The 16,744-nt window shown below is 44.6% G+C and overlaps 1 protein-coding gene across 2 annotated transcripts in view; it reads right to left on the reverse strand.

Annotated features, from left to right (window-relative positions):
- Positions 1-16,744, reverse strand: part of ANKS3 (ankyrin repeat and sterile alpha motif domain containing 3) — a 53,691-nt gene that overhangs the window by 18,228 nt on the left and 18,719 nt on the right. For both annotated transcript variants that reach the window (XM_078782142.1, XM_078782145.1), the window contains 3 exons: positions 11,538-11,666; positions 8,601-8,647; positions 8,213-8,349 (listed from right to left, as the gene is read on the reverse strand). In XM_078782142.1, coding sequence (XP_078638268.1) covers positions 8,213-8,349; positions 8,601-8,647; positions 11,538-11,666 — 313 coding nt within the window. The remainder of the gene's footprint in view (positions 1-8,212; positions 8,350-8,600; positions 8,648-11,537; positions 11,667-16,744) is intronic.

Below are 16,744 nucleotides of genomic sequence, written 5' to 3' on the forward strand. Positions count from 1 at the left end.
TATACCCGACTGTGAAGCCAATCATCAAATGCACCTGTCCGTACATTTTGCCACGCCACCTGTGATATAATCCTGTTGTTGACTTCTTGCTGCGACAGACAATCAGTGACATGGTTCTTTTAACAACTAAATCACCAAAGTGTAAAAGAAACTCACCAGATTGATATCCTGAGTGAAGAAAGTAAACCCAAGTCAAGGAAAAAAAAATATTCCATATTAAATGCCAAGTCTGTATATATATATATATATATATATATATATATATCTATATATATATATATATATATATATATATATATATATATATATATATATATATATATATATACACATACATATATACATATATAAAACACAGTTTGTGTGTGTGTGTGTGTAATGTTACCGATAGACTCCTAAATGGAGAGGCTTACGTGCTTGATATTTGACATAGACATGGCCATTGAGCCTGGGACGAACATGGCCGAACTCAAAATATTTGACGATCCATATTTTTTATTCATATTTACCTCAGCGCATTTCAGCGAAGTACCCGCTAATCTCAGCCGGTTCCAGAGCAGCTCACTGATTCGCTCAGAGCGATCACGTGATGTTCCATTACCGCCGCCAGACTGATTCGCTCAGAGCGATCACGTGATGTTCCATCCCGTCACACGTCACACGTTTTTTCACTTTTTACGCGATCGTGTTTTGTATCGATTTTGTGCGATATGAATTCAATGTCTTTGAAACAGCTGTGAAACGTCTTTCCACAACCCTTCCGTAACCGATTGGAGCAGTTTCTTGCCGCACAAAATGAGATCCGCGAAGCGAGTTGGTCGAGCAGTTTCGTTCAGAGCGATCACGTGATGTTCCATCCCGTCACACGTTTTTTCACCTTTTATGCGATCGTGTTTTGTATCGATTTTGTGCGATATGAATTAAATGTCTTTGAAACAGCTGTGAAACGTCTTTCCACAACCCTTCCGTAACCGATTGGAGCAGATTATTGCCGCACAAAACGAGATCCGCGAAGCGAGTTGGTCGAGTCGTGCTGACCAAGATGGCGACACGGCGGCTTCACTTTTCACGGAGTATGAGCGTTCTATATATTTTCAATTCAGTGCGCCCGTGATTTGTGGCATAGACATGACCATTGGACCCTCACGGTGTAATTTGTGCGAGGCTTTTGTCCGAGTGAGCTTGAGTCGAGAGGGCGAATGTACGGGTTGGGAATGTACGGGTCTCCCTTCCCCCGCCCGGCAACGCCGGTACTGGAGGACGTCACAGGATCGGTGAGTCTCCAAAAGCCGCTTTGTGCTGTTGCGAATATGCAGGACTATGTCCGATTGTTGTGCTGCTCTCCGACCATGAGAACTGCAACGTCATTGTTGACTGGCCATCCCCTTCCCTCCCCCTTCCCCCTCCCCCCTCCGTCCCCCCTTCCCTCCCCCCTCCACCCTACCCCTCCCCTCCCCCCTCCCCTTCTCCCCTCCCCCTCCCCTTCTCCTCCCCCCTCCCCTTTTCCCCTCCACCCTACCCCCTCCCCTTCTCCCCTCCCCCTCCATTTTCCCCCTCCCCTCCCCCACCCTTCTCCCCTCCCCTCCCCCCCCCCGTTCCCCCCCCTCCCCTCCCCCGCCCAGCAATGCCGGGTACTTCTGCCGGGTACTTCTGCCGGGTCCCCCCCTCCCCCTCCCCCCTCCCCCTCCCCCCTCCCATCCCTCACCTTCCCATCCCTCACCCTCCCCTCCCCCCTCTCTCCTCCCCTCCCCCCTTCCCCCCCTCCCACCCCTCCCCCCCTCCCACCCCTCCCACCTCCTCCCATCCCTCACCCTCCCCATCCCCCCCTCTTCTCCCCTCTCCCCCTCCCACTCTTCTCCCCTCCCCCCCGTTCCCCTCCCCTCCCCTCCCCCCCGTTCCCCTCCCCTCCCCTCCCCCGCCCGGCAATGCCGGGTACTTCTGCTAGTATATATATATATATATAGATATATACTGCCGTGCACTCAGAGGTCACGATCACCCACATGTCACAGTCTGATGATACGACAGGACCACAATTAGATGAAACAAAAATATATAGTTAAACATCAAAAGGCCGTTTGGCCCATCACAGCAACATCATTTGAGTAGAGTGTTAAGTAAAAATGTATATTAAGGAAAGATGGCAGAAACAGATGGCATGTTTTTACATTTTAAAATTGTGTATTTTTATTTCTTTATTTATCTATATATATATAGATATATAAGAAAGTTTTTGTTTGTTTGTTTGTTACTTGCAAAATCAAAGATTTTTCAAGTATATTGGTCGGTTGCATTTGTGGTTCTGTCTGTCTGTTTGTTACTTGCCGGAAAAGATTCCGGCAAGTATGTTGATCGGTTGGTTTGTCTGTTTGTCTGTTTGTTCGCAGTGGTACGACATTCTACACCGTTGCACGTAGAATCGCCAAACTTTACACACATATTTGTCTTGCCCTGGAATAGACTGTGCCCAATTGATGACGTCATTGGTCACGTGGTTCGGCCGCCATCTTGGAAAAACCGAAAAACTTTGCACCTCTATATCTCCAAAAGTGCTGAATAGAAAAAATTGAGACATGGCGCATTGTAAAGACCTCTCCATGGGGAATAAAATGTGTTAATGATGATGTCATCGGTCATGTGGTTCGGCCGCCATCTTGGAAAAACGTAAAAACTTTGCACCTCTATCTCCGAAAGTGCTGAATAGAAAAAATTGAGACATGGCTCATTGTAAAGAACTCTCCATGGGAAATAAAATATGTTAATGATGATGTCATAGGTCCCTCCATTATGACGTCATAATTCGACAAGTACAAAACTTCATCCGATCAAGATGAAATTTCTTGAGCATCATCAAGGAATAAATTAGTTTAGAAAACAAATAATGATGACGTCATCGGTCACGTGGTTCGGCCGCCATATTTGTCCAAAATGGCCGATTAAAAAAGTACATTCCGGCAAGTCCTCGGTCTCTGACCGATTTTTCATTTGTTTGTCACCGGCCTACAGGTCACAATTCTAAACCGATCGTCACGAAACTTCACCAAGTTGTCTAGGCCGTCCCAATTGAGAAGCCATTTGATTTTGAGGTCAAAGGTCATCTGGAGGTAAAATTTCTAAAATCGCCATTTTAAATCCAATTGACTTCACAATTGAATAACATTTGTATATTGAGTCTTTGTATATTGAGTTTGTATATTGGCTAACCCCCGCTCTTGCAGGGAAAATGGCCTTAAAATGCCTGTTGTTTGTTGTTGTTGAATTGAGTCAATAAATTGGGAAATGAACTATTGTTGAGGTCAAAAGGTCAAAGGTGAACTCAAGGTCAAATTTTTAAAGTCATCAATTTTCATCTAAAAAGCCATCAATTCTCAACCGATTGACTTGAAAATTGAACAGCATTTGCATATCGAGTCAGTAAATTGGGAAACATACTATTTTTGAGGTCAATCGGTCAAAGGTCAAGTCAAGGTCAAACTTCCAAAATCATCACTTTTCATCTGAAAAACCGTCAATTTTCATCCGATTGACTTGGAAATTTAACAGCATTTGCATATTGCCTCACTGAATTAAGAAACCAACTATTTATGAGGTCAAAAGGTCAAAGGTCAACTCAAGGTCAAACTTCTAAAATTCTCATTTTTCATCTGAAAAATCGTCACTTTTCATCCTGTTGAGCCGAACTTTGATCAAGATCGTAAATTTTAATCTTCATGAAATGGACAATTTGCTGTATCAATGGAAACGTTGGGGGGGGGGGGTGGATTTTGCAAGTATGACGCATGACATCTTCTTGTCTGTTTGTTTGTTTGTCTGCATGCGCTAATCTCCTGAACGGTGAAAGATAGGAGGAAACCTCTGAAAAAAAATGTCGGGACGGGCCCCGGGAAGGTTATAGGCTAGGTGGCGAGGCCGGTCGAGGCCGCCTCGGCCGGCCTGGGCGCATTTTGCAATAAATCTTCTTCTTCTTTCAAAATTCTCTTGAAGTACAACTTATGCACTTAGTAGGAATATCTGACTGATTGCAACACATGCTTTCAAAATTCTCTCTCGTGGGGCCCGACAGAAGAAATAACAAGGAACCGTTGAGCACTAACTGATATTGGGCTCGCGTCAGACCTATGTACAGAAGATTAAATTCATTCAAAAAGAACCCAGGCAACGCCGGGTTCATTCAGCTAGTTATACATGTTTTTCCATTTAAACTAGCACTTTATACTGTATCTAAAGCAAGGTTGCCCCAGTTTTTGTCTTTTTACATTAACTAGGGCATGCCCGTACTATATATAAGCTAGGACGTGCCCGTACGTGGGTGCCCGTTCCTTGCCAAAAAAAAAAAAAAAAAAAAATTTGTGTAGGGGTGTGTGTGTGTAAACATCCTAGGGCGTGCCCGTACGTGGGTGCAAAAAAACATGCGTGCAAACAACAACAACAAAAAAAAACTTTGAAACCACGTGGCAGTAACGACCACAGAACCCCCCCCCCTCTATTTACATGAATGGTTTGGTCCATTCGCAACGACCACAGAACCCCCCCCCCCCCCCCTCTATTTACATGCAATGGTTTGGTCCATTCGCAACGCCAAAGCGAACGGCGAACGGCTAAATCGCCATAGCTCGGTAAGTACTTGTCCGATTAATTTCAAACCTTGAAAAGGCACATCCTCGGGACCCCAGCAATATACCTGGCAAGTTTCAAGTATATCGGACCCGTGGTTGTCGAGAAACAGCGGTCACAGACATACAAACATACAAACATACAAACATACAAACATACACACAGAGATTACTGGAATTATAGATAGATTAGTACGTAGAAAGTTTTTACTGGTGTAAGGCTTTAAACTCTAATTAGATCATTTTGGGAAGGTGGGTTGGATCCGGGACAGAATTTTATGCATGTAAATGAACAGTGTAAACTTGATTTGGTCACTTTAAAATCACAGCTCATCACCCCAATTGACAAAGCATGACATTGTAAAAGATTGTGGTCGTTTTTGTCATGCATATCATGAGTGCAGAATAAAAACATTATGTGCACAATAACATATTCAAAGTTAGTAAGGTGTTGACAATATAGGTTTATGGTCAGATAATACAAATATAAAAACTCAAGCAGTTCAAGCAAGATGCTTTAACTGGGGTTCAATGAAACAAAATCAAATATGCTTGTCATGTAAGTGCAGTCAGTCCACGTAACAATTTGACACAAACACAAATGTTTTTTCACTTAAACTTTCATATTGTATTTATTTATCAAAACTATTGGCAGTTTTTAATGACCACAGTACCAGCACAAAGCAATGGAACTGTTTGTGGAGCAAAAAGCAAAGTTTTTTGTGCAATGGATTAATTTCCCTACAAATATCGAAATAATTAAAGGACAACGAATAGACAAGAAATACACAAAGAAACTCAGACCCAGGTTGAGGCCACTCAGGCCATCATACTTGTTCTGCATCCCTGAAACTCAAACTAAACAATGGTGATGGAAGGAAGGGGAAAGTGAGGTGAAAAGCAAGGGAGGAGAAGGTAGAAATAGGGAAGGTAGAAATGGGAAGGGGTATTGATGGAGCGAGTGGACCTACGACAGCAACAAACAAGACAATACACTTCACATTACATATGAAATTTAAAACGAGAAAACAGTAAATGGAATTCATTATTTATTTGATATTAGTTCTCAGACACTAAACAGTAAAATCCAGACAAAAGACAACATGTATAGCACAAGTATTGTATTATCCTGGGGCTGGTCGGATGGCTGAGACAGGGGGTTCTCAAACTAGGGTACATGTACACCTATGGGTACGTGCGAGGTTTTCCTGGGGGTACGTGGAGGATTGGTCAACATTAATGTCAAATGCAGTGAGTTCTGTCCTATGTGGAGATATAATGATCTAGTGTGGTAAGCGACTTATCTCTATGCACCAAAAATTGTTTCTTCTCTGTTAAACTCAGTATTTTTCTGCAATTCTTCAACTGACTGCCAGACATCCCTATGTGCTGTCTTCTTGCAGCAGGATTGCGAAATATTGGCGCCATTACAATCAGCTGATCGATTGATGCATTTACTCTTCCCACACTGTCACCACATCGCCTCCAACACATCATTTCTACACGTTTATCATCATGATTGAGGTATGTTACGTATACCAGAACATCAGGAGATATAGCAGTACTGTTTATATTATAGATCTAATAAAACAATATTAAATGTAATATACAAAGGAGAAAATTTGTGTGTTTGTTTGTTCATTTATGCACTCAAACCCTGCAGGAACGAGTGCATCCAAACTTTGCATGACCTCCTCTTTCATCTAGAGGAGGTTCGAGGGCTATGTTTGAATAGAAAAATTGAAAAAAAAAAATATTAGTTTGAATAGAAAACAATCAAGGACAGTACAATTAAGTACATTAAGTACAATTAATGGAAAAAAAAATCCACCATTAATTGGCCTTCAGGCCTCGATTGGGTCTTGTGTTAATACGCCGCCTGCATGATGTTTCCCAGGAGTGATCAAAGTACCAGTAATATGTATTGTGAAGATCGTATGTTGAGGTTGTGTATCGTGATTTGACATCAACAACACAAACGTAACTACAACGGCACTCAGTAGAGAGCATACCTCCGCCAGGTGAACAGTTTACGTTTTGTATCCTGGAGTAGACCAGAAAATCACAACACAGAATCACATTTAATCAAAATCATCCGTCCACAACTTATTGAGATATCCTGCTTTGTATCGTTTTTGTCCCTATTTCCCAATAGTGAAAAATCACTAAGATAATTAAGTAATTCTCACATCCGAATCCAGATTCAGATCTTCACCAAAATCGAATAAATTCTTCCTTGTCACACACATAAACTGTCCACCAAGTTTCGTCCAAATCCGTCCATACATTTTTTAGATATCCTGCTATATGTTGGTTTTCGCCCTATCACTCAATGGTGAAGAATCACTTTAAAAAAATAAAATAATTCTCATATCTGAATCCATATTCAGATATTCACCAAAATCGAATAAATTCTTCCTCGTCACACAAACATGTCCACCACGTTTCGTCCAAATCCGTCCATACATTTTTTAGATATCCTGCTATATGTTGGTTTTCGCCCTATCACTCAATGGTGAAGAATCACTTAAAAAAAAAAAATTCTCATATCTCAATCCATATTCAGATATTCACCAAAATCGAATCGATTCGGTCGTGTCACACACCCTACCTGTCCACCAAGTTTCATTCAAATCCATATATAACTTTTTGAGATATCCTGCTGTGTATCATTTAGGCCCTTTCTCCCAATGGTGAAGAATAACTTTAAAATTTAAATAACTCTCATATCCGAATTCATATTCAGATCTTCACCAAAATCGAATCGATTCTCCCTCGTCACACACAACCTGTCCACCATGCTTTGTCGAAATCCGTCCATAACATTTTGAGATGTCCTGCTATGTATCGTTTTTGGCCTTATCTCCCAATGGTGAAGAATCACTTTAAGAATTCTAGTAGACGGATCCGAATCCGGGTCTTCACCAAAATCTAATCATTTCGTCCGTGTCACATACACTACTTCTCCACCAAATTTCGTCCAAATCCGTCCACAACTTTTTGATATCCTGTTCACAAACAGACAAACAGACAGGGATGAAAACATATAACCTCCATCCACGTTCGGTGGCGGAGGTAATTAACCCTTAAAACATGTGACAACGAGACTGTATAGCATTCGGTAGTTTATGAGTAAGCCTTCACGAGGTTAGGCCTCAATGATGTGCTCCTGAAACAATCTGAATGCCCACGATTCTGAAATGAAATCTAATCCAATCCTCAATGTTTAATTTATCCTCAACACTTCAACCCACACCAGATAAACCGTTATAAAAAGAAAGACAATAACGCAGCCACAAAATGCCCCTCTTCTCTGTGAAATCTCACGAGACCAGAAGTGACGTTGCTTAATGGACAGTGAGCTTAATAGTAGACTTAGTCTTAGTGTCCCCTCTAAAATATGGCAAGCCCCATAATGTAAAACTTAGTGGCAATGCATGAGGCATTAAAATCAGATCCAACTTTGTTGAAAATAAAACTCATAACCAGAGATAAAAAAAATAAGCAACTTATGATCGAGATGTCTTCACTACTGACCCTGATAAAGATTTACTCTCTGAAAAATCATTAGCTTGCTTTAGCTGTGAATCCTGTCTCACTTAAGGCCGATTTCCTTGAGGTCATTTTCAGTCAGGGTAAGCAGAACCTGTAGATCGACATCTTGTCCCTCCAGCATAGTCAAGTAACGCTCGCAGCCAGCGGAGGCAAGGAAGGCCGAGAGACTTGGCGTTTGAGCCTGTGGCCAGCACAATGTGAGCCAGAAAGAAGTCGTGTCAGTTTTATTCTTCAAAAAGAATATTATCAAAGAAACACATGCAGTTATTATAACACATCAAGTACAAACTAGTAATAAAATTTATGGGAATGCAAAAATACATGGAGATCATTCATCAGCTCCTTTATATCTCGATTAAATGTATATTTAATTCATTTGATCTGTCAATTGACTATTTAAATTACCTTCAATTTACTGTTTAACGTACCCACCTGAAATCCTTCCTTTTGTCTTTCACTCTGAAATCTGTCCACTTTTCCTGCAGAAAACTCATACATGGATGTGTTTGCATGAGCATATTGGTCCATTAGCATGTTTATGTCTATGTCTTAATGTCTATCTGAACCAATTGTTGTTTTGGTGTACAGCAGATATTTTGGTGTACAACAGGTTTTGGTCTCTTAATTTAATGATGAAAGGCAATAAGTAAAACTTCCTCAATTCATAATTTCATGGTTGTTGTTTTGATACAATGGCATGCGGTTGGCAACTTCTCGTTAACCACAACCACGATCAAAGTGGTTGCTAATCACATTGGTGGATGGCTCCAAGAATAGCTGAGCTACTAAGGTTTTACACAGACCAATGTCCGAGCAGTTGGCCCACAGTCCAGCGGGGTCTAATACCTCACAGGTTATAATTATTCACGATTGTTAACAATTTAGGCCACCAACGATGCCAAAATACCACAAACATCAATGCGGCAAAATGGCAGGAACATGAGATGCACTATCTTTTAATTAATAAATAAATTATTGATACACATGAGGACATGGAATGGAATCCCAATAGAATGAAGACAATTATTAAACACGAGAATAAACAATACAGCAAAGACTACCCCCCCCCCCCCCCCACCCCCGACAGATACGCAACAGTCATTCACACTGGACCAGGCTAAAGGAAAGTGATGCAGAGAATGAACTGGTCCTAAAATCCTGCTCTGCCACTCTTTCACACTCACTCTCTGTTCTCTTCAACCTCTCTTTTGCTCAAGGTCATCTGCCATCTGCTTGGAAATCAGGAAACAATGTCAAACAGGGAATTAGAGCTGTCTCCCTTGACATATCACGTGCCTTCGATACGGTCAGGCACCCCGCTCACCAAACTCTCCTCCTATGGTGTCCATCGAAATCTCCATGCATGGCTTTGGACTTCCTCTCTGGTCATAGTCAACGTGTGGCCCTGAATGGATTTCTCTCATCTCCCCTTCCTGTTCAGGCTGGAGTTCCTCAAGGCAGTGTTCTGGGTCCTATGCTTTTTCTGGTCTTCATCAATGATCTCTCCGACTCTCTGGAAAATCCTCTCCATCTCTAAGCTGATGACTCCACTCTCTGCCGCTCCATACATACCTCATCCCTCAGATCGGTAGTCTGCAGCCTCCTCACTGTCTGCAGACCTGGACAAAATCACAGACTGGTCAAACAAGTGGAACATCTCTTTCAATCTTAACAAATCTCACACTCTCAGTTTGTCTCTCCGAAAAGACCATCTGGACAACCCTCCCAACTACTTTCTCAACAATCCTCTCCAAGAAGTTCTGTCACTCAAGCTCTTGGGTCTCACAATCTCCCATGATCTTTCCTGGGAAAACCACATTTCCAAGCTGGCCTCCAAAGCCAGTCGCCAACTGGGCATCCTCCGTCGTGTGAAGTCCTTCCTTGGCACACCTGAGCTCCTCACCACATACAAGGCTTTCATCCGCAGCTCAATGGAATACTGCTCTCCCATCTGAGCTGGTGCTCCTGCCTCACACCGAGCTCGGCTTCACGCTGTTGAAACCAAAGCTTTCAGAATAATTGGAATCTCCCACGATGAAGCTAACTCTGAGGGCCTTTCACTCACTCACCGCAGGCAGGTTGGTGGTCTTTCTGTCTTCTACCGACTCCTCTCCGGCCGAGGTCCCCCAACTCTCCCTGGGCTCTGTCCCCCAAATATTCCTACAGGTCACAGAAGATCTACCAGCAACCCTCTTCTGGTGAAACTGCCAGAATCAAGACTCTCTGCTCACCTTCACTCTTTCATTCTTATTTTCTCCTGCCTCTGGAACAAACTCCCTGACTCTTCAATCCCACTCCTCCCTCCAGGTCTTTAAAACAGCTGTTCACCACCATCTCTTATCTTCCCCCATCCAAAACCTTGATCTTTTCTACCCCCTTTGATTCACCCCAGATCCACTTTTCTGAAATACCGAGGTGACGAACACGGTTGGTGGCAGGAAGGGCATCCGGCCATAAAACATTGCTTGAAAAAGGGGACCACGGTGCCCGAAAAAGGCCAACCCCCGCTCTGTGGGGAAAAATGGCCTCTAAAGGTTTTTTTTTTTTTTTTAATGTTAGCTCTTACACGAGCCTCGATCTTGTATACAAAAAAAAAAAATCCCCGATTGTGATGGAACGTAGGCAGAAGAGCATCTTATATTGCCCGAGCGCTGCTAGGCAGTGTGGGGTGGAGTTCTGGTGAAGGTGAAACACTGCTTGCCAACACCCAACAGCAACGACCAGTAGGCCAGGAGAGCAGTGCATGTGCAGGATATGCATCGACAAAGAGAGCAGGTGCAGGAACAAAATAATTCCCAGTGGCAAGAGCCCAAGCGAGAGGTGAACACGCACTTTAATGGGAAGCTTCCCCCTAGCAGACACCTTACACCGAGCTCTTCTAAATCAGACAATGCCCATCCCCTCACGGGCAATGCTGAATGAAGATCGCTTACCCCAACACATGCACTTCATACCTGTCAAGGGTTCTAAAACAAGACATACATACAGCATTTATGGCCTTAAACTAAGTACTGCCCTCTGCCCCACAAACAATATAATAATAACATACCTGCATAATAATAATCCTGCAAGTATCAATTATGAGCTGGTCCTTGTTAAGATGTTTTAGGCAAAAAAAAAAAAATTGGATTTAATTTTTTTTGCTCTTGTTACACATGAAATTCACAACATGCATTTACAAGAAACTACAAAATCATGTAACTGAAATTGAAGTAAAAAAAAAAAAAATCCTAAAATGTTAATGTTTATCGAAAGTCAGTGACTTTCAAGTGCATTTGAAAACAAAAATTAATAACTGCGAGTCATATATTCATTTATATCTAATGCCGATTATTATGAGTGAATGAGCTGTGATGTATGGATGCCTACCACAAGTGGTGTTGGTTGCAGATGAAAGGTTGGCAACAGCACGTGGCCCATCATGAATGCTCACAGCACGGTTCACACAATAATTTCCACCACTATTGCTGTTGTCCCAGTCCTTCTCTAGTGAACTGTCTGAAGGTTCAGAAGTGAAGGCACAACATAGTTTTGAAAATGCATTTATTGACTTGGTTGCAACGTCGTTGCTTTAAAAAAAAAATTTATCGCACCCGTGTCTGAAAGAAGCAGTTGATTTTGTCATTTTTAATATTAAATAGGCAAAGCCTAGAAACAAACAAAACCCTTTAGAATTACCCTTTAAAACCCTTTTGAAAGATATATATTGTTACGGGACCGCGGCGAGGATGTTGTTTGCCGAGCGGATGGCCGCCGCGGCCGAACAGTTACCCCGACTAACCCGATTCCTGAACATTGGCCGAATCGCGCCACAGATATTCAATGAGGGAAAAGACAAAGGCGACACGGATGTGAAGAAGAGGAAGACAGAAGTAGGGAATACGAATATAATTTATTTCTATTTACAGGACCAAAAGAAACCAAGGAAGAAGGAAAGATAATAAAATAAAGACAGAAGGAATCAAGGAGACACAGTGAAAATTCTAGCTTAACTAAACAGGCTTAATTAACCCAGGGACAAGACACACAGAACAAACTCACGTACACGAATGGGGAAATTGCAGGCAGGAATGACAGGAGGTGGGTGGCTGGAGGGGGAGGAAGGCACGGAGCTGGCTGGAGCTTGATCCCGCACGGGACGTCGAGCTGGACCTCGACGGCTGCCGATGCCACCGATCCTGTGGTGTGCGCGGGGTAACGGGTCGGAGCTGCCTGGTGGAGCCAACGCTGCTGGTGGGGGGTCTGGCGTGACAGGTTCTCTCTCCCTCTCTTGGCTCGCAGGACTCTCTTTTCTCTCTCTTAGTCCAACCGCGCACTTCTTTCCTCTCCCTTAGTCCAACTGCGCACTTCTTTCCTCTCCCTTAGTCCAACTGCGCACTTCTTTCCTCTCCCTTAGTCCAACTGCGCACTTCTTTCCTCTCCCTTAGTCCAACTAACTCAAGGCTTTCGCGCGCGCTCTTTATAGCGCCTCAGGTGATCAAGTCGCTGGTGTCCAGAACACGCCCATCGGTGAGCTCGCCTCAGCCCTGATTGGTCGGCACGGCCCTCTGGCTCCGCTCTTGATGACGATGGGCGGGCACGCCCAGGATTCGGCAGCTCCTCCCCCTTCTTCTCCGAGCCGACCTCATGGCGAATGGAGTCGCGGAGGGAACAGTTGGCAATTGTTGGAAGGGGAATGTGAATGAAAGGGGATCTACTCTTATTTCACTTGGTGCAATGGAGTATTTAAATTAATGGAAGACACAGCCTTACACTAATACACATAATAAGGATATAACTACTGAACAGGGATATATGGTGTCCTTCGTGTATGTTTTATGGAATTAACTATGGGAACGCCCTTTGACCTTTATACAACAACAAATGCAGGAAGGAGGGTGACATTTTACAACAATTCATTACACAACAATATTAAAAAAAACATTCTCATATCCACAACACTGCACCCTCCTCCCCTTAGGCATGTCCTGGGCCTATGAACTTTAGCTTTTAGTGTGGCACGTAGGTGTAGTTCCCTCTACATTTAACCTGACCCTGAGTGCGACAGTTTTAAAACATAAATAAATATGTCCCGCTGCTCCATTGCACCCTGCCTAACAGATTCACGCCCACAGCTAACCGAATTGCGGAATTGTCTTCAAACTAAAACACTTACGGTGGGGGCGCATTATTTACAATGACTACTTTATTTACAAAACGCAACCCAGGAGCTGTGATCGTTCTTTTTGGGGGGGAGAGACAGTCTGCCCTGCATCGATGCACCATAAAGCACCAAAAACGCACTAAAGCATGATCAAGCACCACTCGGTGCACAGTCATCATAGTTCATAAAAATAAAAACAACAAACCCTGGTGCTGGTCTTCCTCTTCGGCTCCTTCTGCTGGCTATGGTTCTACCCGTTGTTGTCATCTTCTTTGCTGGCGGCCTATTTGCAATAAAATAAAATGCACCAAACGTGTCCGTTTTTATTTATTTATGGCCCACAGGGCCGACTAGTGTGGTTCACCTGTGGGGCATAGGTGCCCTGTGACCAAGGTCCGCCAGCAAGATCTCGGGCCTTCATGGCCGGTTCCAGCAGAGGGGCCATGTCCCAACCCATGGGGTCCATAAGTGGTGCTCAGCCACAGACATGTGGTCCATAAGGTGGTGCATCGATGCAGACAGCTGGTTCTGGGAGTTCCGGGCGCACAATGGTGGACTCTCGCACGCTCCCCTCGGCGCCCAGTGGCGCACAGTCCTCGGTGGGAGACAAAAGGGGGGCAAAGACAGATGAGCGAGGGGTAAGGTCTCAAGGGTACACATCAAAACAAGGCAATGCAAGGCGAGGTGCGTATGGAGATGGAGCGGAGAAAAGCTCGTCCCTACCGTATGTCACCCCCCCCTGTCACCTACACTACCCTTGCCCTTACCCCATATGTACAAAATCTACACATTTACAAATTCGTCACTACTGTCACGTCTTCCCCATATCTCTCTTACACCAAATTCGTCACCACAATCCCTCTAACCAAAATTTGCCATCACCCAATTCGTCATCAATCCTCATAAGGAGGAAGAGATGGAACATCAACACAATGTCACTCACACCCACGTCATGATGCGTCTCACAATCCAAAACATTTGCACTAAAAATAATAAAAACCTGGCATGGTGTGGAGTAGCGTCACCTCAGGTGAGTGGATGTAGATGGTGCGAGGAGACTTCAATCCTAACTATCCTCTAAATGACTTTAACACACTTTACACTACCCGGGGTCTTTCCCTGCCAAGCCATTGGCCAACTTACTCTATGGGTTTTAAGAACCAAATTCCCATTGACCAAACTGTGGTGCTTCATCAATTTGGGGTCTCACTCCCCCGATGCAACTCCCTGTGCTTTTTTTTTTTTGTTGTTGTTTTTTTTGTATACAAGATCGAGGCTCGTGAAAGAGCGAACATTAATCACACAGAAAGACAAACTGACACATAAAACATATAACATCGGGAGCGGTAGACAAGATGGGGAGAGAGGGGGAAGGACACAAACACAACATTTGAGAGCAGGGACCGAGAGACATGGAGACATCGAGAGATCTGAGAGAGGGTGAGGGCTTTGGGGGGGTGGGCATGGGAAGGGGGCGGTGGGAGAGGTATAAAACATATGGACACTGCCAGGACTTCCAGGAAAGAAGTTGGAATTTCAAACAAGGTGGATCTGGGGTGAATTAGCGGGGGTAGAAAAGATCAAGGTTTTGGATGGGGGAAGATAAGAGATGGTGGTGAACAGCTGTTTTAAAGACCTGGAGGGAGGAGTGGGATTGAAGGGAGTGAGGGAGTTTGTTCCAGAGGCAGGAGAAAAGAGGAATGAAAGAGTGAAGGTGAGTGGAGAGCCGAGATTTCGGCAGTTTAACCATCAGAGGGTTGCTGGCAGATCTTGTGCGACCTGTTGGAATATTTGGGGGACAGAGCACAGAGAGAGCTGGGGGTGCAAGGCCGGAGAGGAGTCGGTAGAAGACAGAAAGACCACCTACCTGCCTGCGGTGAGTGAGTGAAAGGCCCTCAGAGATAGCTTCATCGCGGGAGATTCCAATAATTCTGAAAGCTTTGGTTTCAACAGCGTGAAGCCGAGCAAGGTGTGAGGCAGGAGCACCGGCCCATAGGGGAGAACAGTATTCCATTGAGCTGCGGATGAAAGCCTTGTATGTGGAACATCAACAGACACAATGTGTGCCCTTGCACAATTTCAGGGCTGAGTCGTGTAGCTCTCCCAGCAGGTCTACCCACCTGCACACCTCCACCACTGCAGTTGCCACCCGAGCTTACCTAGCTCCTTGACCTAACCTATCTAATTGGGGAAGGCCCCTCCTGGCTCTGTCACCCCTTGGTGCCCTCTGGCACTGGGCTACCCGGGTCCGTCCTCCGGATCCTCGGGCCCCATCCACAACAACTACTGGCTCCCAGAGCCCACCTGCGGCCTCACCTGGCCGACATCCACACAGTGGTGGAGTGCCCAACCAACTATACACACTAACAGGCTACACGCCCAGCCATTTCCACAACACTAATGCACCCATTCAATCACCATTCTTCCACCACGCACCACAGATGCCAATATCCAACCACAATTTACCTGTACCCTCTCCCTAACACTTACACTACCCTCCCCGGGTATTCGTGATGGGGATCCATCCTCCTTTCCCCCATCCACACCTTCGCACCATCCACTCCACTCCACAGTTTCCACTATACTCACTCCACGACCATCCATTCCAATACTCCATATACTCCAGACCATTTATTCCATACACCTGTTCTTCATTCACCTGTTGTTGCACACCTGTGCAATCACACCTGGTGCCACCTGCACCCTCCTTCCTCCCTGGACCATTTGGGTCAACACACTCACACATCACCATCACTCACTTATACACTGCTCCATACACCTGTCCAGTTGCACACCTGTGCAATCACACCTTTTAACCATACACACGGCATCATCTGAACTACCTGTTGCCCTGCTAACTTAGTGCTCCCCGTCTTCCCGTTAAACTAAGCACATACCACGTCATTATCATCCAAACTAATCTACCTGCGTCCCCACTACAGGTATCATTGTCACTACCTAACCTTAACGTTACCTAAGGTCATCTCTAGGTCCCTACACACGATATCCTAACCCCTCCCGGGCTAGTTTTCACTGCCAAACCCCATAACACTAGTGCTCCTTTGCCCCCTCTATGAGGGATGGCAGAGTTGCCATCCCCTCACATCGGGTATCTCCCACTATAAATTTTGCTCGTCCAAATTCAACAAATCAAAAATTTGCCAATCATCTGCCAATCATTCTACCAATCATCAAATTTTGCTTTGCTAATTTCGGGGCCAAAACACTATCCTCGTCACACGTCTACTCACTAGAGCCTCTCGGTGCGCCAATTCATTTCCAAAGCTTGGCTTCGTAAAGCCGAGCAATGAATGCGGGTTGCTTGGTGCCAGCGGCTAGATGCATCCGGCACTCGGTGCAGGGAAGGATGCTTACCTGGGCCAAGAGCCCATGCACCATCGGGGCACGGGACCGTCCGATGCCCCAATCTCGG

This window comes from Myxine glutinosa, chromosome 1, assembly GCF_964187855.1.
Source record: "Myxine glutinosa chromosome 1, kmMyxGlut1.1, whole genome shotgun sequence".
NCBI classification, from domain to species: Eukaryota; Metazoa; Chordata; class Myxini; order Myxiniformes; family Myxinidae; genus Myxine; species Myxine glutinosa.